This window comes from Aegilops tauschii, chromosome 7 (assembly GCF_002575655.3).
Source record: "Aegilops tauschii subsp. strangulata cultivar AL8/78 chromosome 7, Aet v6.0, whole genome shotgun sequence".
Lineage (NCBI taxonomy): Eukaryota > Viridiplantae > Streptophyta > Magnoliopsida > Poales > Poaceae > Aegilops > Aegilops tauschii.
The window spans coordinates 337,169,549-337,191,244 of record NC_053041.3 but is presented as its reverse complement, the minus strand read 5'-3'; the positions used below and the strand labels follow the sequence as shown (position 1 = coordinate 337,191,244).

The 21,696-nt window shown below is 43.6% G+C and overlaps 1 protein-coding gene and 1 pseudogene across 2 annotated transcripts; one reads left to right on the top strand and one right to left on the bottom strand.

The window, feature by feature from the left end:
- Positions 1-2,963: 2,963 nt before the first annotated feature.
- LOC109755036 (uncharacterized) lies at positions 2,964-14,555 on the bottom strand (annotated as a pseudogene).
- Positions 14,556-15,974: 1,419 nt separating this feature from the next.
- LOC109755037 (uncharacterized) lies at positions 15,975-20,274 on the top strand. Of its 2 annotated transcripts, none has more exons than XM_020313917.4 (15): positions 15,975-16,376; positions 16,733-16,807; positions 16,886-17,002; positions 17,191-17,271; positions 17,335-17,421; positions 17,500-17,625; positions 17,708-17,800; positions 18,010-18,045; positions 18,120-18,211; positions 18,291-18,408; positions 18,812-18,903; positions 18,998-19,085; positions 19,168-19,259; positions 19,571-19,902; positions 20,069-20,274. In XM_020313917.4, the coding sequence occupies exons 1-15, from the start codon at positions 16,116-16,118 to the stop codon at positions 20,095-20,097; spliced, it is 1,719 nt and encodes a 572-aa protein (XP_020169506.1). In that variant the 5' UTR covers positions 15,975-16,115; the 3' UTR covers positions 20,098-20,274. The 2 variants fall into 2 exon arrangements, with proteins under 2 accessions (XP_020169506.1, XP_020169507.1); XM_020313918.4 differs by having other exon boundaries at positions 16,008-16,376; positions 17,350-17,421.
- The last annotated feature ends 1,422 nt before the right edge of the window (positions 20,275-21,696 follow it).

Below are 21,696 nucleotides of genomic sequence, written 5' to 3'. Positions count from 1 at the left end.
ATACGGACTCCGAATTGGGTAATTCTTTTTTTGTTGGAAAGTAGATTTCGTCCTCTTTCCAACCCAATTGGATTCCTACTATTTATACATCAAAGCTTAACCAGCCTGCGGATTTTCCTACATCGAAACCAATTAACTCTTTTATGAGGTAGTTATTTCACGCATGCATTTTTTCTGATTACCACCATCCCCTTATAGCAGCACCCCTCATAAGCACCCCTACTTTCTATCAAGAAGTTGAATCTTCATCAAATGTTAATGTCTCATTTTCTTCCTTGACGTCTGAATCCGTATACTATTTATTTTCATGGATATAGGGTGCTTTGCTTCCATTATGGTATAGATATTCTGCCATGTCGTTTGTAAAAACGTGTGTACTTTGTAGTATCCAATGTATCGTGCACCTACGTCTTCTCGCCGTATATTCTCAATTGCAGATAAGGCTTCGAAAACAACGACCACGTGCAAGATCTTGGCTATTTACTTAAGTGACATTGATGGTAGCTATCTGCAGGCTTTCTTCAGCCACCAGCTCGGCTCTGACTATGGCTTACCCATTGATAATCTACATTGCTTATGGGCCAGTAGGCTGGTATGTTCATCTATTATTGGGAACTCCTCTTTGCATCTGAATTTTGGCGAAATAACAATTCTATTGAGACCAGATGCATAATCATGGAGGAAGCTCAATTTTCAAGGCATAAGCCTGGTAAGCTATCCCAAAAATTGAACAACCATCATGCATATCCATATGGGAAGGGAGTATTAATTACTAACCAGAAGAACTTAATGCTACAGAATGGTCATTATGTGGTGCCGAAATAAAAGGAACTGATTATAACTTGGAAGATTATGCATACCTAAAAGAATAACTAAGTAATGAATGTTCAAGCATCAAAAACTTTTCGACTGGATTTTCCTTACCACACATCAAGTCAATCTTAACATTTTCCCGACCCCATGTCTTCTTCCTTCAGCAGCAACTTAGAAGATTTTTGCAGATAGGGTAAATCATGAAGCAATTGTAAAAGAATCTGAAACTATTGTACTTAACTATAGAATAAATACAAGACGAACAAAAGAATGATGTGAGTCCAGAAAGAAGTCGAATAATTCGTGGCAATTTTAGTCTATGATGTGTAAATAGTCCAGAATATAGTCTGCTTGGCCAGCGAGCTAGTGTCACCGCACCATTTGGCAACCTCACCCCTTGAGCAACATCACTCTGGACGCCTTGCCTGCTATCAACCTAGTGCTTCTTGACGGTCAACACGGCAAAGCCCTTGATGGCTGCATGTTACCACATGGCAGCAGAGGCAAACTACAAGTAACAATGATAGTCCAAGAAGAACAAATAAGATGATTATGAACTGGTCCTTCTCTTGCTTACCTATCTTGAGGTGCATGTTGCCCGCATATTTGAGAATTTACATTGAGGAAATTAAATCTTAAATTAGATGAAAGCAAGCTATATAAACAAATATTTTGCTAGCTCAAAATGAATGGTAATTTGTAGCGTATCACGGAATGAATACTAACTTAAAAAATGATGCCTCTAGTAAGATATGCAAGGAAAAGGTGCATACATTCGACAGATTCCATGAATCGAGTACATAGTTGCTAATAATTTGGTAGGGGTAGGGCACAATTTAGGGATCAAGAAAGAGCATCCAGTTGAATCTACATAACGGATATGGAATCATTCAGAACGACACCAAGCTACGAGTTGAGTGAGTGATTAGTTAATGGGGGCTTGTGAAGCTAAGCTAGGTGTGGTTAGTTGGGGGTCAAGTGTCCTCTTATCTGATTATCTCCCGGATGAAATCGGTCAGACCCAAAATTGCCGTGCACCCATCATAGTCTGACAAAGTCTGTAAGACAAAAAATGCGAGTACTCATCATCTGCAGCCCGTGAGGAATTAGTGATTTGCCACTGAATGACGGGTAAACCAAAATGGAGCTGAAGCATCTTCAGAGAAGCACTTGCCCTTGAAAATATACAGCCCACGCTAAACATCTTTCAACCTTTTCTAAAAAATGATGACAGATCTACTGTGCCCCCTTGCTAGCACACTAAAACACCTAAAACTGCCCTCAAAATCAACATTGAACAGTCGTGGCGCTGAATAAAATAAATCAACAGTACTTCCCCCAAAAAACATTGATCTGGACATGAAACTATGTGGATAAATCAATAACGATCTTGGTATGACTATGTGTGTACCTGCGTGTGGTCGTCGTGACAAGGCAGACTTTTCCATCCACGGCAATGAGGCTGAAGCACCGGCCTTTGACGAGAATCTAGAACTGTTGACCGGAGGTAGGGGAAGGAAGAACTATCCGAAGAGGCGCTAAAGGGGTGCTCTCCCTCACAACTATTCCATGGCCGACCACCACAGTGAGCTGACCATCAGAGATGCAGAGACCCCTTGACTGACAACCGGCCAGCATCGGCGCATTGCCACCGCGCTCCTCTCTGCTCTCCCTCCTCTACTTCATGGCTGGCACAAGGGGATGGGATGAGACAGACGGGAGGCAACCCCTCTCTTCTCTTTCAAGCGGGTCATGGAGCTGCATTTTTACATGAGATTACAGGGAGCTAATGTAGTGATCAATTATGAACTATTTATTCGGTACAACTTATGTCCAGAGAGTAACTCCACATATGGCATGAAACAAAAAACAATTAAAGCACAACTCAAAATATGTTTAAGCAAAGCCTAGGATGAACCTTGGTGCTAATACATAAATTATTTCTATAAGCAAATGTAGATAAGACTAAACAACCCGTACTATAAATATCAAGGACCTGCACAGTAACACATGGCAAATTTGGCTCTAGAACACTACAATTGCATGCCTTCTGTTCCAGGTCAACAAATGAAGTTTGCCTAATACAATTAAAATTATGTGGCAAATTGCTGAGCTAATTCAAATCTGATGAAGTAAGATAAATTTATAAATCAATGAACAACATCAAGTGTTACAAGGGCTGGACACTTGTAACCGATGCCAGCAGCCTTGATACTTTTGCGACACTTCTCATCCTGCTTTACAATTCCTTCAAGCATCCTCTGGTGCTCTTCTATTGTTTTATCCTAGTAACACAAAACAACTTATATTAATATGCATCATAAAATTTTGCATTCCAGCTGTAGTTAGCAACAAAAGTTTTGCATTCCGTTCAATTGCTACCCGATTAACTGGTACAAATCCCTTCCGCACACCTTTCCATCTAGAAGTGATACACGATATGGACATTGTAGATCATAAGAATTATGTTCTCATTTTAATCAAAATGCCAAAACAGTAACTATGTAGAGCTATATGTTACAAAGTACAGGGAAAGAAAACTATAGTGCTGTAAGAGTTACTGCAACCTCTGTATAAAGTACACAAAAAGAACAAGGATTCAAGAATAAATACATGCACGCAAATGAAATTTAACACCAGAAGCTTGCAAGTTCTTGCAAGAGCTTACCACCAATGCTTCAGTGATGCACTTATCGATGCAGTGGTATATATACCAACTCATATTACTGTCACACATCCTTGACTTCATAATCTAGTTTTGACATTCACATATCACTCATTATGCCTATTGATATATATTTCTAAGATGACTTACATTTTGCAAAAAGCAATCAGCAAGTATGATGCGGAGCATCCTATGGACATCACCATGTCAAGAGTCCGTTCGGCAAGTGACACGTGCAACATCTACTTCTCATACATAAAGGTGAATCTTCTCCTTTACACGTGTTCACTTGACCCCTTCAAGGATGGTATACTACTTGACACTTCTCCCGTGTGCATTCATAGGTATTGTCGGAGCTTCACGGATGTCGAGGAGGAGTGCAAGCGCCAAGAAACGACTACACCATCCGCGAGGAAAGCATGGAAGAGAAGGAGGAAGAAGACCCAGGACGAGCGGTACTACCGCCCAAACCAAGCGGTACTACCGCTAGAGGCCCCCAAGCGGCACTACCGCCGAACTTCCGCTCTACTGCCGCTCAACCCGACAAACTCCTGTGCTCGAGCGACCCGGGTCCGGTACTACCGCCCAGTCCAAGCGGCACTACCGCTTACAAGCGGTACTACCGCCCTCCCAAGCGGTACTACCGCTCTGCCTGTGCGCAGCCACGGGCCTTTGGCCTTGTATCCCTCTCCCACTTACCCCTTCATGGCTAAGACTATAAATAGACCACCTCCACCTCCTTTCTAGGGTTAGCAAAGTAGTAGCTCATTAGAGATAGAGCTTTGCTCATCCATATCGGATCTACTCCACGAGAGAGACCGCGGCCCCTCTACGGAGAAGATCCACCTTGGATTCAAGACCCCTCACGGGAAGATCCCCTCGTGGATTCAAGACCTCCTCATGGAGATGAACCTTACCATGTGTCTTTCCCTTTGTTGTTCATGTACCTTGTGGATCTTGTGTGTTTGATTGTCTAGTGGATGTGTGATTGGACTTGTTCTTGAGTGTTTCCCCTTATGATTTCTCTTAGTTCTTCCCCGTGTTCTTCGTGTTCTTCGCGGGATCCGCTCCTTTCGTGAAAGATCGACCGTATAGGGTTCCACCCTACATCATCTTGGTATCATGAGCCACGTTGATCACGATTTCGGAGCCTCCCCCCTCGTTTTCTAGCCTTCTTTTGCTTGATTTCGTCCTAAATTCGAAAATCCCCACCAAAAATAGCCCCAATTTTTTTGTGATTTGTTGGTTTTGATGATGTTTTGTTGATTTTGATCCATGGATTTGCTTGGTTTCGAGTGGATCTAGCATTTCCCCAAGTTTCCCCATCTTTTATCCACGAAATCTCTCCAATTTTGACCCCGAAATCATCCATTTCTGCCCCAAAATCGCGCCCCGATTCGATCTGCGAAAAATCCCGACACCAGCGGTACTACCGCCCCCCTAGAGGTACTACCGCTTGAGCAACACAAGCGGTACTACCGCCCTCTCCAGCGGTACTACCGTCCCTCCCAGTTTCAGCGTTCCGAGTTTCACCATTTCGGCCATAACTTCCACATCCGGAGTCCGATTTTCGCGTTCTTTAGCTCGTTGAGTAGCTATGGACATCCCCCATCCACCTGGATAGGTTCCATCACCATTTGACCCCATAATTTTTTTTGGAACTTTGGCATCTTTGCCTAGGGCTTCCACCACATCCTCCGCATAACCAACACCGACTTCCGCAACCTAACCATTTTTGTTCCCCGTCACATTTGAGGTTGTTTGAGCAGTGATTTGAGTCTCCTAAGGTGTTTCGGCTACTTAGGGACGATTGCTTATTCATCAACCACCACCATACACTTCCGCCATCTTAACTTAACCAATTTTGTTTGTGTTGTGAGTTGTGTCTCCTAAGGTGTTTCGGCTACTTAGGGACCGTGCTTCCAACTACGACACCGTGTATAATCCACTACCATAACCCCCACTTCCGCATTGCGTCTCAAAACCCATCATTGCATTCCCGCAATACCATTGAGTTTCCGCAACCACCACCGCTTTCCCGCTACCACCATTTGACATTTGTCATTGGAGATTTTGAGTTCGCGGTTTTTCCGTTTCCTAAGGTGTTTCGGCTACTTAGGGACGCGTATCCATCATCTTGGTATCTACATCAAGAACACCGCCACTCATCATCGCAAAGGACGGTAACTTTGACGACACCATTGTATATTCCCCTTGCAATTGCATTGATAACCCCTTAGCCCATTTTGCGTCACTTGCCTATCGAGACTAGCCATTTGAGTATTGCCGGCAACGTTACTTGTGCACATTAGTGATCCACCCTTCCATTGCATACATACCATATCATATTGGTATCATCATATCATCCCTTGTGTCACAAGATTGTTCCCGCATATACACAATTGCTATCTTGGTTTGTGCATTTCGCAAAGTGGCCATATATACAAAAAAAATAAGAATAAGCTTTTAAGCAAAAGAGAAAGAGCAAAGAAGCTTGTAAGCAAGTGCCATAGCATCATACCACATTGCATATAAGATTGTCATATCCGATCATCTTGGATCATCTTGATAGAAACATCGGGAACCATACATATATAGTATACTTGGGATAGAAGTTTATCCATTTTGCATATCATAGGTTGTGCACAAGTGTCGTATCCGCCTATAGAGCAATCGTGCTAGCGTCTCCCTTGAGTTGTGCAACACGAGCATTTTTCGTGGACTCCACATTTTGTGCTCATTCCTTGGTTGCACGACCCCATTTATCTATCCGTGTGTGTGTTTCCGTGTGCCATTCTTTGCTATTGGTCTACTTGTTTCACTTGCGAATTTGTGAATCTCTTTCTACATTATTGACTCTTGCTAACATTCTGCATCAAATTTTTGTGCCACTATCCTCACCAAGCTCCACCATAAGCCTTATTTGTGTAGGTGTGAGAAACTGACAAGAATTGGTACCAATTGTGCTATTTCCTTGTTACACATTGAGTGATCATTGATCCATCTTCAACATCGGTCAAGGTACATTTGGTATAGTTCTTCTCTTTCCCCCACTCATATTTGTTCGAGTCTTGTGATGGATAGGCAAGGCATTTCACCTTCGGTCTACAACAACAACGACGAGTTCGATGCCACGAACAACTCCAACGACGCCAAGATGGATGATCAAATGAAGGAGCTCAAGGTCCTCATCAAGTCCTACAAGAGATCTTCCTCATCTTCGAGAAGACGCTCTAGTGCACACCCTTCCAAGCTACCATCTCCGGCAAGATCACATCGGCATCGACACCATCACCAACAAGAACGTGAAGGTCAAGAGCTCATCACCAACAACCGCTCAACGACTTCACCATTTCCCTTGGCATCTCCGCCAAGCAACTACAAGGAATCTTCGCCTACGGACATACAGCATCTTCGCCCACAAGTACCTCAAGACTACAATCAAGAGAAGCTCCCCAAGCTCAAGTCCACGACTTCCACGAGCTACTACGACCTCGACACCGACCACAAGATTCCTTTCTATGGGACTCAAGAACCCGAGGAGTATCTCGAGTGGGAGCGCCTAACGGACGACTACCTCAAGCTACATCAAGTTCCTCCCGAAGATCAAGTGAAGTGCTCCACAAGAAACTTCCACGACTACGCCTCGACATGGTGGCTTCACACACCTTCGGAGATCTACGACATGAGTTGGCCCAAGACGAAGAGAGCTTTGCGACGAGAGTTTGTGCCTCCAACCTACATGGAACAACTTCTTCGCCAATTGGAGAACACCATCCAAGGATCCAAGTCCACCGACGAGTACTTCAAGGAGATGAAGATTGCCTTGCGACGAGCCGGCATGGACAACCCCATGTCAATGAAGTTCCACTTCATGATGGGATTGAACAACGACATCTCCAAGACTATCTTCCTCGAGAACTACAAGTCCCTCGACGACAACTACATTGGTGCTCTCAAGGCGGAACAAGAACTCATGAAGGCCAAGGCTTCTCCACCCCAAACAAACTTCTCGAAGACCAAGCTCAAAGACGACGAGCATGAGGCTAGTACCACCAAGATGTCCAAGCCCGACGAGCTCCAAGACGACGCTCACAAGTTTGACTTCACCGCCATCCCTCTTTGTGGCATTGATGGTGCCGAGTCTTCTTCGACTCTTTTTCAAGACGGTGTGGCGACGACTACGACTACGGAGACCTTCAAGGACCAAGCTTTGGAGGCGAGCGACAAGGTGGCGAGCAAGGATGATGCTTCCATCTTAGGAGGCAAGAGTGATGATGTGCCATCTTCGGCCTTCATCAACGGCGATGATGAAGAGATGATCGAGCATGGGATTTCCCCTTCGGTCATGGAGGAGAGTGATGATGCGCCATCTTCGGCCTTCATCCATGGTGACGGCGATGAGATGGTTGAGTATTTCACTTCGACCACGACGACGTATGATGACCTGAGCGACTTGTGCCACCATATTGAGAGTGAGAGCAAGTTCACCACTAGCCCCATCTATGATGAGTTTCCCCAATTCCCATGTGAGGAGAGCCACAACCCCCACCACTTGAGTGAGATGAGTGACTCCACCGTATGTGAGATTGAGTGCACCTACCTTGAGGGCGTGAGTGAACCACCACATAGAGAGAGTGTGATAGTTGATAGGTCTCGTGAGGCCATTTGCACTTCTAACAACTTGACCTCTACCTCTATTGTGTCTTCTCATTTGGTGCTAGGTCCCATATATGATGACGCGCCGACTCGCGATGACTTCGTCCTTCCTTTGGACAAGACGATGGCCATGGTGGAACATGATGCACCCCCCACATGGTTCCATCAAGTTGATGATGATGACCACCATTTGGTCTTTCCCACCTCACCTACACCACTTGAGTGGAATGAACAAGGTAACATAGGTGAAGGTGATGCTCTAGTCCCACTAGTAGACATTCTTGACATTGATTGCTTGCATGATGTTGATCAACCTATTACCATGCTTCATTCTAGTATGATTTCCCCATGCGATGATTTACCCATTTATGATGAGTTTGATGATTGTCATGTGGAGTCTATTAGTTGTGATGCCATGTTACATAGGATTTCTTGTGACAATTCTCTAGGTCACATCATGTTTGACATTCCGCTTGACTTTTCATATGCTATGCATGAGATCAATCATATGTCATATTTGCAATCTCTTCATAGTGACTATGCATATGCCATTAAAATAAACCCAATTTGCACATATGGCATAGATGACAAGCCCATGGTTATTGGCATTTGTTTTTCTTGTGATGACATTGATATGCTTCCTTTGCATCATCTATCTCATATGCCATGCCATGACCACCTAGCTTCGGATATGCATTGTTTTGGATGTTGTCCATTTTCTCGATATGATGTTTCCATTTTTGCTCATGAGGAGACCCCCATAGTTTCCTCATACATTTTAGGAGATTTTGATTCATCCCATCCATTGCATGATCCTCATACTTATGGGCACAATATGCTTCCCATGAATAAACATGCTATTGATGTGCCATATACTTCTATGCTTAATTTGCATCCCCATCGTGTCATACACAATAACTATTCTTTCATGATGGATGACATGTTCTTATACCATGCATCAAATTTCTTTGAGCGATGCTTATCTTGTGCTAACTCTCACGTGCACATGCACATCATGATGGATGATGTGTACATTTACCACGCGCACAATTTCTTTGGTTTGTGTCCCTTTTGTGTAGGTACCCATGAATACTTGTCAACTTCGCAATCCCACGAGTTGACAAAACGAGCTCTAGAGAGCAATGATGACTTGGGATCCCATGGATTGCCTTTCCCACCGCTCTCTTCACGCGAAGTCTTCGCGCATCTCTTCTACATTGCCCTCACTTGGCTATGGGTTATTGTCCATTACATATTATATGCCCATCTTGCCATGTTCACTTTGCATGATATGCTCATTCCTATGCCTTTGCCATGCATTTGTGACCCATGCTTTGCATTACACTTGATGATTGATTCTCATATGTATATGTGTATTTGCAAGCTTGGTGGAGATATCACTTGTTATTGCCATGTTTGCTTGGTACCCCATGCCTATGATTATACTATGATCTTGCTTTGTGTTCATGCTTGCGATATGTCATGTGCATTGTCTATGCCTATTATTTGCTCACATGACATGATTAACATGATTTCACCTAGTGTGTTGCATCTTCGCTCCACTAGTTTGCATGACTTGATTACTATGTTTGCTTGCCTTGTTGCATCACCCATGATTCATACTTGCTCGTTTCATGCGGTTGATGTCAACCATCTACATGCTTTGCACATGATTGTTATTGCTTCTTGTCATATATCTCCATGTGTTGCATCTCTCATGCTAGATGACTTGCCATGTATTGAGTGCAACAATGATTATAGTCTTGCTCATGAGATTGCCCCCATAGCATTCTCACATATATTTGGAGATTTTGACATATTTCTTGTGAAGCATGCTTGTCTTACCTCTTTGCACCATATACTTAGTGACATGAATATTGCCATTGTTGCATCATATTATTCATGCACTTGTGCTTCTAATGGTTATGTGCAAGAGAAGAGAACCATCATGATGGATGATGTGTTTATCTACCAAATGCATACATTCTTTACTTTCTTTTGTGCATGTGTAGGATACTTGGACTTTGTGTCGACTTCCGCTTCACGTGAGTTGACCATTCGAGCTCTTGAGAGCGAGCCTCATACATCCTACCACGACTCGCTTCTACACCGCTTTTGCTTGTGTTTCGGCATTGTGAAGGACGCACAAGGACATGCTTTCAAGGTGATATCCTTCTCTTTTGAGAACCTCCAAACCATGAGCATGGATATTGTGGATCATACTACTTGTGTTGCTTGTACCATGAGACTTATTGTTCATCTTGGACCACTTGATTGCACACATATTAGAGATCTTGCTTCGACTTGTCATTTTCACCGTTCCATGCATCATGATATATATGCCTTGTGTGTTGCATCCAATTGTTGGATTACTTGCTCCTCTCACATGATTGGTCGCAACACTGTCAATTCTTCACATATGCCATGTCCCATTGATTGCTACATGCTTGCCTTGATTGCCTCACACATGTTGAACAATTGCTCTTTCTATTGTGTTGAGTGCCACACTATGTTCACTACGCCCTATGCACATTATGCTCGGATTGTCTTGCACTTGACCTATGTGTTTAGACATCTCATTTTCTTTGGTGTTGTGAATGATTCATATGCCTACCATAGACCTTTCATTGAGCAATTTGTGAACGCTTGATATGACCTTGAGGTAGATGCTTATTCTCTTGTCAAACATATTTGCCTCTCTACCTCCCATTTGCATACTTGTTTCCATGTTGTCCTTGATTGTGCTCAATTCATATACTTACATGCCATGTCACAATCCTTTGTCAAACCATATGCTACGCTTGATGACAACACTTGTTTGGTGCATCACCTCTTGAATGCTTGGTTTTTCACTAACGCTAACTGCATTTGTTTTTCCAAGTGCTTGTTCTCCTTGCTCCTTTTGAAGGAATCACGAGACGGTGCGACATTGGAGAGTGCCCACTTCAAGCTTCAAGATGATGAGAACTTGGTGATCGACCACTCCTACATGGCGACGCCATCTCTTTCCCATGGTGATTTGGTTTTCGATCCGAGGTCGGATCTTTCCCAAGGGGGAGGGGATGATGCGGAGCATCCTATGGACATCACCATGTCAAGAGTCCGTTCGGCAAGTGACACGTGCGACATCTACTTCTCATACATAAAGGTGAATCTTCTCCTTTACACGTGTTCACTTGACCCCTTTAAGGATGGTATACTACTTGACACTTCTCCCGTGTGCATGCATAGGTATTGCTGGAGCTTCACGGATGTCGAGGAGGAGTGCAAGCGCCAAGGAACGACTACACCGTCCGCGAGGGAAGCATGGAAGAGAAGGAGTAAGAAGACCCAGGACGAGTGGTACTACCGCCCAAACCAAGCGGTACTACCGCTAGAGGCCCCCAAGCGGCACTACCGTCGAACTTCCGCTCTACTACCGCTCAACCCGACAAACTCCTGTGCTCGAGCGACCCGGGTCCGGTACTACCGCCCAGTCCAAGCGGCACTACCGCCCTCCCAAGCGGTACTACCGCTCTGCCTGTGCGCAGCCACGGGCCTTTGGCCTTGTATCCCTCTCCCACTTACCCCTTCGTGGCTAAGACTATAAATAGACCACCTCCACCTCCTTTCTAGGGTTAGCAAAGTAGTAGCTCATTAGAGATAGAGCTTTGCTCATCCATATCGGATCTACTCCACGAGAGAGACCGCGGCCCCTCTACGGAGAAGATCCACCTTGGATTCAAGACCCCTCACGGGAAGATCCCCTCGTGGATTCAAGACCTCCTCATGGAGATGAACCTTACCTTGTATCTTTCCCTTTGTTGTTCATGTACCTTGTGGATCTTGTGTGTTTGATTGTCTAGTGGATGTGTGATTGGACTTGTTCTTGAGTGTTTCCCCTTATGATTTCTCTCCGTTCTTCCCCGTGTTCTTCGTGTTCTTCGCGGGATCCGCTCCTTTCGTGAAAGATCGGCCGTATAGGGTTCCACCCTACATCAAAGTATTAACACCAATATTCGTTACCACAATGAGCTCGCATCATTACTTCCTTTCTATTTGCAAAAATGAACAGCATAAAACGAGCTGTGCAATGCAGTGGGAACAAATAGCCTGGTAGTATTAAGCAAGTCTTTGTAGCCTGTTGGGAGGGTTTATCACTGTAAACAGTATTCCATGACAGAGAAACACAAAGTAGACATCATTTGCCCAAGAATATACAATATTAACCTCATTGGGTGGTAATTAACATGTAGTCCTAAGCAGAAGATGAAGGCTATGTTTCCGTAATCAAAAAGCAAAAATAAACAGAATTAAGAAGCATAGTTGCAGTGATTACAATTTAGCATGATCTTTCTCCAGTGGGATAGGCACAATTTGCAGAGTGTGCTCAAACAAGAGATGGTTATTCATCTCATCAGCTACAATCTTGGCCACCTGATACACCAAGAACATGCCAGGAATTTGTAAGCAGAAAACAAACATATAGTGTGCCCTGATAATCTGATATATCCCAACGCACATGCTTACCTCAGGGTTCTCAAACACAATAAATCCATAATACTTGGACTTTCTTGTCTAAATATACCACCAAACAACAAGTAAGATGCTCGCAGAAACCTGCGGAAATCAACCAAACCAACAAAGTCGGCATCAGGACCAGACCCCTCACACACCCTGCGCTTCTCTAAGCTCTGCTGACAGAGACGAACCTTGCAAAGTGGTCCTCGTAGAAGCCATGGGGGATGTGGCCGATGTAAAGGATGGTAGCCGTGTTCTCTGGCTCCTCGGGCTGTTTCTCCCGGATCCTCTGCTCTTTCCCCTCTAGCGGCTGCGGCAATCACTACACAGCCTCAGGGACCACGACCAAAAGGAGATGTGCGTGTGTGTTTTCTCTATTGGGTTCGATTTGGTTCGAAGGGGAGCAAAGCACGCACCAGGAAATCATTCCCCTCGCCGGCCCGGGGACAGCCCGAGCGCGTCTCCTCATGGGATTTCCGCTGAAGTGACCCCTTACGTCCGCGGCGGCGGCGATCCAGTACCGTGGAGGTGATCCCGTACGTCGGCGGCAGCGAGATCCCAAGAGATCCGGCGGCGCCTTCTATGTGAGGTCGGCTGCGGCGATCTTGGGGGATCAAGAGACGACGGTGGCGCGACGATCTTGAGGGGCTCGAGAGACAACCGCGGTGCCGTTTACTCGAGGGGGTCGAGAGACGACGGAGGCGGCGATGGGAGGGGATCGAGAGGAAGGGTGTTTCGTGCGGGGTGTTTTTTTTCGTGCGTGGGGTTGGGGTGGTGGGATGGACGAAAAAACCAGTTGAAAAAAACCCGGATGAAAGTGGTGGGACGAAAATAGTTCGTGCGGAGTATTCGGCTTCTTCATCCGTGCCCCAAACTGTTTCTTTTCTTATGCCCGTGCGTTGCAACGGGTAAAATAAATTGGCTAGCATTTTTGTCAATGTCGCTACACCAAAATGCCTACCAGTAACACGACATCCGAACAATGACAGGCGGCAGAGAGTCACCAATGTTCAGAAAGAAAAAGGTAATCCTCGGCGCACGACATGGACACACAACCACACACATCCATGTTTCCTTCCTTGCATGTTCCTTCCAGCCTACACACACAATCCTTCCTAGTAAGTTAATTCTTTTAGCCCACGTGTCCCTCTTTGCAGCGTGCACCAAGTCCCAAATCAATCCTTGGTTTCATCATGAGTTTAATCACCCTCTCGTCCGTTGTCACCTTCCCATTTTCTAAGTGTCTTATTGATATTACAGTCAACTTGCTAACCTATATAAACGGGTGGGAATTGTCTTAAAGGAGGAAGTTGGGTTTATTTCACATGAAATATCGATTTTTTTAGCATACTGGACCGGTGATTATGTTTTTCTCATGTGGCTCGCGACGCAGAAAAGCCTAACAACTACAGTATTATTTGATGTTCAAATAGGCCTAACGATTTGATTAAAAAAGGCCATGCAAGCAGCCTTTAGTAATGTATAGAAAGGCATCTTGTCTGTTAAGGAACATGTGCTAGCTCACTTGGTTAACTCAGGTCTTGTCTATTAATGCATAAATATTTCCCATGATTTTAGGGCGTGATTTTCCCCATGATTTTAAGTTGATAAAAATATATCCTAAGTTGATAAAAAAAGTAATCTAAAAAAATCATCTAAATATACTTAAGTAGGATATTGTTTTACATATTTTATTCTAACAAATACATTGGTATAATTGGAATTTCAGAAAAAATAGAGCTACTACAACCTACATTACCGTACCTATTGAACATCAATTAATCAAATATAATGAATGAACTAATTTGTGCATTAATTTGCGCAGATCCGGAGACTTCATGGCTCATTCATACCATATACAACGCTCTAATTTATTCTCTCTCATCGTACTGATTCCTTTCCTTCCGGGCTCATTCATGGCGCCATGCAAGGCTCTGGGCATTTAGCATTTAATTCCTTTCCTTCCCGGGGTCTCAATCATGGCATGGAAGGATTCATTCTCTTCCTTCCTTATTTCTCTCTCGGGCTGTTTGAAACCCCGCTCTGCAAGCTCTCCTTATTATTGATATCAAAGAAACTCGAAGACATATTTAAATTAGGATGATTGAATGTTAAAGTTCGAGGCGGTACTATTAAAACAGTGAATCGGCCCTCTTTTCCAAGGATCAGAGCATCACCGTACTGGTGGACTTGGCCAGGTACTGAACAGAAGGTCGCCGGTTCAAGTCTTCGTACGTGCAATTACTTTTTGCCAAAAAAAGAGAAAATTGTTGGGCCAAAGCCCAAGTCGCCCGCGCCTTGCCCTGAGGTGGGCCGGCTTGGTTTGATTTTCGAAGGTCAGGCAGATGGAGCGTTGTCATGAGCTCCCCAATTTAGTACCACCTTGTTTATATATTAAATATAAAATCATCAAAACGGGACGAAACCAAGAATATCACCTTTCTTTAATAGTAGGTATAGATTTCTTTACTTTTTGTCCTTTCCCTTTTTGTCTTTTTCTTTTCTCTAGTTCCTTTTTCGTTTTATTTTTCCGTTCTTTTGTTTTATTTTCTCCCTTCTCAAATTTTATGATATTTTTTCAAATTACATGAACTATTTTCAAAATCGATGAACTTCTTTTGAAAATAGATGAACTTTTTGAAGTGAACTTTTCTTCAAAATTGTTGAACTTTTTCCCAAATTGGTGAACTTTTTTTCAAAGTCGATGAACTTTTTTCAAATTCAATGATCTTTTTGAAATTTTTTATGAATGTTTTTCAGAATCGATGAACCTGTTTTCAAATCCGATGATTTTTTTTTCAAAATCAATGCACTCTTCAATTTTGACAATATTTTTCAAAGTTGTGAACTTTTATAAAATCAATGAACTTTTTTTCAAACTTGATGAACCTTTTTCAAATCTGATGACTTTTTTCCAAATTGATGAACTGTTTTTTTAAAATCGATGAATATTTTTAAAGTTTGTGAACTTTCCTTCAAAAATGATGAAGTTTTTTCAAATTCACGATATTTTTCCAAATAATTCGAAAATCTAAGTGATACAACAGACAGCATTATGCAATGAATAACGCGGCCCCGCTTGTTCATATATTTCTGGCGCTATGATGTATTGCTAGTGCACAATGGTTCTTCTGGTTAATCAACTAGCCGAGTTCGATTCATGGAGACCAGCTTTCTTTTCGAAGTTTTGTAAGCTTTTTGCAGTTTCGAAGTTTCGCGGGCCGGCCCAAGAGAGCTGCTGTGTGCGCCCAACACAGGAGCTTCCCATTAGGGGCACTCGCAAAATGCTCTCTCATGGGCTACTTCCTTAAGAGAAGCAAGAATCGCAAAAGCCCTCACAGCAGCCCAAGCAGTGCCAAACCTAGCTCGCACTCGAGGCTATAAAACACCTCCGCCGCCACGTCTCGCAAACCCTCTCTAAAACCCTAGCACTCCGCTCCCCTACACTCCCTCCTTGCCTCTACGCCGCCAGCGGTCCATGGGCAAGTCAAGCAAGAAGTCCGCGGCCCCTACTGTCGTGGCGCCGGCGGCCGTCCTTACCAAGGGGAAGGCCGGGAAGAAGCGCGAAGCCGATGACGAGATCGAGAAGGCTGTAAGCGCAAAGAAACAGAAGGCTGCGCCGGCAAAGGCGGTGCCCGGGCCCAAAGAGGCCGCCAAGAAGGCCAAGAAGCAGCCGCCGCCCAAGAAGGTTGAGAGCAGCAGCTCCGAGGAGGAGTCATCCGAGTCCGAGGAGGAGGAGGTATTGCCATCTTTGCGCGCTTCCTACTTTTGCTGTTTCCTCTCTGTTCTGCTCATGTGTGCTTGTTTGGTCAACATTTCGTGTATCATGGTTAATGTTCAGTGCGATGTAGTACTAATTTCTGGACGTGGCATAGGTTCTTTGCAATAATTTTTTAACATCAGGTGGCCATCGGCAATTCTCTAGTGTCAGAGTAGTAATCCTTTGGAAGCTAATTGCTCCGTGACAGATATATACTGTATTATACTAGTGCGTGTATTTCTAGGGAATACTACTACCCTTTTATGATTTTTTGTCTGTATTCACGATCCATGCTTCAGCACTAGTACATCCGCTACTGAGCTCTGCATTATCAGGTTCCTAAGAAGACTGCAAAGCCTGTCAAACACGAGTCTTCAGATGATAGCAGCGACGATTCCTCCTTTGACGAGGTATAACTTCACCGTCCCAACTCAAAAGATGTCTCCATTTAACGCATCCTAATTATCTTCTTTTTCCTGTTAATTAAGGAACCTGCAAAGAAGCCTTCTGCTAAACCTGTGACCCCAGCTGCCAGCAACGGCTCGAAGAAAGGCAAGCCTGAGAGCAGCTCTTCCAGTTCTGAGGATGAGTCCGATGATGACGAGGTGAATATTTCACCTTTTAAGTTTTTTTCTTGCACTTGTTAGTTTAATTTTGAAGTTATTGAAACAAGTAAATTCGACTATTTTCACTTCGAAATATATTTTGCCAGGCCATAGTAGGATATTTATTCTATTCTCGTGGTTATGGTTAGTTTCTTAGCTGACTTAATGCTGGTCTCTTCATTTCCCAGAAACCTGCTGCTCTGGTAAAGAGAACACCAGTCATCGAATCTGACAGCTCCGAGAGTGACTCAGATGATAGCTCAGATGAGGTTAGTGCACGTGTGGTTCTCTTCTATGCATGTTTGCAGTGCTGTGACTGAATATGTCTTTAGGATGTTCCTGCCAAGACTCCTGCTGCTGCTGCCAAGAAGGTAGATTCTTCAGACAGTTCTGAGTCGGAGAGTGAATCTGAGGATGAGGTATGCAGTAATTATGTTTTTGAAGTCTTCATTGGTTGTTTCATAAATTTTATTGACATATTTTCTCAAACTTTGTAGGAGAAATCAAAGAAAGCCGCACAGGCCACCAAGATAGCTCCTGCAGCTGCTAAAAGGAAGGAGGAGTCCAGTGATTCCTCAGACAGTGATGAGAGTGATGAAGAGCCTCCCCAGAAAAAGCAGAAGGTTCTACTGCTTGTTTCTATTCATTTTACGTCACTAACTTTGTAGATTATTAATCCGTTGTTTACACATTTTCCCTCCACAGGATGCTGCGAAGGTTGCTCCTAAGTCTGCCAAAAAGGACAGCAGCAGTGATGATGACAGTTCTGATGAAAGCTCTGATGATGAGCCTAAAAAGGTAAGCTGGGGATTTCAGAAAATTTAGAATGTCGAGAATAGATATGTAGCATAATAGTATGCTGCCGTCCAGCTGCTAAAAGGAAGGAGGAGTCCAGTGATTTCTCATATTTTTATTTTATCTCTTATCTTAATTTTTCTGTTCTTCCAAGTTTCCATCTGAATTGGCATGACTGCCCTAATGACATGTTTTTGTGTGAAACTTTGCAGGAAGTTACAACTGCCACAAAATCACAGAAGGAAGAGGTATAACCTGTGCACCTGATTTTATCCTGTAGCCTTTCATGTACATGTGATGTATGTTTTGATATATTTTACAGCCTAATACTCCTGCTAGCAACAAAGGTCAGGCAACAGGGTCGAAGACCCTTTGGATGGGGAACCTTTCCTTCAATATTGAGTATGATCAAGTGTAAGTTCCCTGCAGCAGATATGTTCATCATTATTCTTTCAACATTCATAATTGTTAATGTTCTTGTTTCTGTTTACAGGAAGCAATTTTTTGCACAAATTGGAGAGGTCGTTGATGTTCGCCTGGCTACCCATGAAGATGGCCATCCCAAGGGATTTGGTCATGTTGAGTTTGCTACGGCTGAAGATGCTCAGAAGGTAAATGTTTCTGTTTTACTCCCTCAGCTCATATTAGTTGACGTATTTCAGTGCTAGATACATCTGTTTGAGTGTCAATTAATATGTGACGGAGGCAGTATTTGACATCAGTTCCTCTTTATGTTAGTTTTAGAATTTATGTACGTACCTTAGTAGATACGCTTCTTTGCCCTTAATCTATAGTGCTTTAGTATCTAGTTATATGTGTGATTTCTCAGTTCTAGAGTTTTCACTGCTATAACGAGACATTCTGTTTTCAAGTACTGGTTGTTTCTGACAGAAATATGGTACATTTTCAACCACACGGGTACCAGTTGATTCTAGATATCCAAGTTTGTATACCACTTCAGCAACAAAGTAGACACATTACTTCCGCTAATAAATCTCCGTTTCTTTTCTTCAGGCGCTTGATTCGTTGAATGGTGGAGATCTAATGGGCCGTCCGGTGAGACTTGACATGGCTGCTGAAAGAGGTGCGAGCGCTCCTCGCACCAGGTACTGTGAATATGATCACTTGAAATTAAACATTTATTTGAATTGCTCTGAAAGCTTTATTTCTTTGTATGTTTAAATTTTTGTGTGACTGCAGGGATGGTGGATCTTTTGGAAAACCAAGTGGAGGTCCCAGCCTCTCAGTATTTGTCAAGGGTTTTGATTCATCTCAACAGGAGGATGCTGTAATTTCTTGGTTATCTTGTCTCACATTTTTCTAGGCAATTGTGTGCCTACCTTCTCTGAGTTCTTCATTGTGAATTCTAGATTCGGAGCTCTCTTCAAGAACACTTCTCTAAATGTGGAGAAATCACACGTGTCTCAGTTCCGATGGATTATGAGAATGGTGCAAGCAAAGGGTACTTCAGCGCTAAACCTTCTCTAAACATTGTATCCTTAACAAGAACACTAGGCAAGCATCAACATATTTGTTACAAGGGTCCTGTCGTTTTGATATAATTAAAATAAACAACCTGGTCTTATCCTTATAGCGTTTGTAAATTGACAAATTATACTCTCTTGATGTAACTTTGATAAATCAAGGGATACTTCAGCGCAAATCTTCTCTAAACATTATATCCTAAGTGAATTAAAATGAAGAACCTGGTCTTGTCCTAAGTGAATTATATCCTAATAGTGTATTTGTGTATGTTTTATGTGAATTCTGCAGGATAGCTTACATGGATTTTACTGATGAGAGTTCCTTTTCGAAAGCACTTGCGCTTAGTGGATCTGACCTAGGTGGCTGCAACTTGTATGTTGCTGAAGCTAAGCCTAAGGGTCAATTTGGTGGCGTTGGTGGTCGATCTGGTGGCAGAGATGGTGGCCGCTCTGGCGGTGGCAGGTTCGGCCGGTCTGGTGGTCGTGATGGCGGTGGCAGGTTTGGCCGGTCTGGTGGCCGTGATGGTGGCGGCAGGTTTGGCCGGTCTGGTGGCCGTGATGGCGGCAGAGGAGGCGGCCGAGGCTTTCAGAGCAGACAGAGTGCTGGCACAGCTAGCGCCGGTAAGAAACCAGTCCCTCGAGTAACAAAAATATAACTTGTTTGATGCATGCTAGAAATTTGTCGGTATAGCATGGAAAAGACTAGCGTGCAAACTTTGGTTGGTTCTTTCTCGGGAGTTGTATGGATTTGCTAACTAACTCTTTCCTTGTACATTATGCCTTGCAGGGAAGAAGACCACGTTTGGTGACGATTAGAAACTGTTTGAGCCACAAAATGGTCTGATGCAACTGCCGCGTGTCTAGACGACTGTATCCCCGTGTTTCCCATTGTCCTAGTGGACCTAGTATCATTTGTCTGTAGTATTTTCTTGCCGCTATATGTTGTAATGCCAGAATTCTACTATATATGTTAACACCTAGTGTTTTTTAATACTTCCTCTATCCAAGTATCCAAGACTAGAAGTGGTCAGGCATCTCCTATAAAATAGCCAATCATTAGTACCAAACAAACCAGTGTCCCTTGATTCTGATGATTTGAGGCTCTTCTCTTATAGCCCGAGCCTAATCTACACGAGCCATGCTGTGGTTTCTTCCTCCTGATTCTATTTTTTTTCTTTCTGCATTCTAGCTCCATCCTTCATCTCAGCTTCCTGTTTCCTCAATCATCCTCTTTTAATTTTGAACCATACCTTTACAAATTTGAGGACGCACTACTAATTAGGGATTGTTTGGTGTACGAGGATCTAATCTTCTACTAGCACGTGGTCAATTGTTTGTACTGATCGACTTACTCGCTCCCGTCCTTTCTACGTCTTCCTCTTTTCAATCTCTCTATTTTCCATACTATGTCTTCCTCTTTTCGGTGCTAATTAGCAGCAGCGCGGTGTTGTAAACCGTGTTACAGATACAGTTATAGCAGTAGATTAGCAGCAGCGCGGGCTAAAAACGCACGCTGATGCTAATTAGCAGCAGCGCGGTGTTGTAAACAGCGCTACAGATACAGTTATAGTAGTAGCGCGCCCGAGTACAAAAGCGCTACTACTAAAATTCCCACGGCTTAGCCGATAGGCTGCACATAGTAGTAGCGATCTTCGCTAAACCGCGCTACCGCTATTTGCTTTGTAGCAGTGCGTTTACGCTGAGAGGTGCTACTGCTAAAGTAAAAATAAAATTAAATAGAAATCAAATAGAAAAGTAAATGAAAATGAAAGAAATACAAAAAGATGAAAGGAAAAAAATAAAATGTAAAGAAAAATAAATGAAAAAGTGGAAAAAAGAGAATGGTATAGCAGTAGCGCGTATCCAGGAACGCGCTGTAGCTATGTTAGCAGTAGCGCACTTCCTGAAACGCGCTACTGCTACTTCTGACTAAACCGCTCGATTCGTTTTCCCCAACGGCCACTTCTTCCGAATCACAACTCCTTCGCTGTCGCTGCCGCCGTCGCCCGTTGGCCGCCGCGCGCTCTCCCGCCTCAACGCAGCCCCCGACCCCGGATTCGACGCCGCCCCCGACCTCGACGCCGCCTACCCCTCCCTCGCCGCAGTCACCGTAAGGCTGTGCCTCTCCTCTCCCCTACCCTCCTCTCTCTCTCTGCTAGGGCAATTTATATATGTGTTGATGCTGTGTTGATGTTCATATGAACCCTAGGTGTTCATATGAACCCTAGATTTGTTTAAGGCAGTAGGCATTTTTTAGCATTTAGGAAAAATGATTAGCAATTTTTTTAGGAAATTAGCTAGGGCAAATTTTTATGAAAATGCCTAAACAGTAATTTCATTTGCATATGTTATATGATATATGTCATTGATGTTCATTTGCATATTCCATTATTGAAGTGGTTCGATTGTGCCCAA

What these genes read in the sequence shown, in the direction of transcription:
- LOC109755037 (XM_020313917.4), top strand. Translation starts at nt 16,116, where the DNA reads ATGGGCAAGTCAAGCAAGAAGTCCGCGGCCCCTACTGTCGTGGCGCCG. An exon ending in CCGAGTCCGAGGAGGAGGAG is followed by an intron (nt 16,377 to 16,732) that starts GTATTGCCATCT and finishes CTGCATTATCAG; the next exon opens with GTTCCTAAGAAGACTGCAAA. An exon ending in GAGAATGGTGCAAGCAAAGG is followed by an intron (nt 19,260 to 19,570) that starts GTACTTCAGCGC and finishes TGAATTCTGCAG; the next exon opens with GATAGCTTACATGGATTTTA.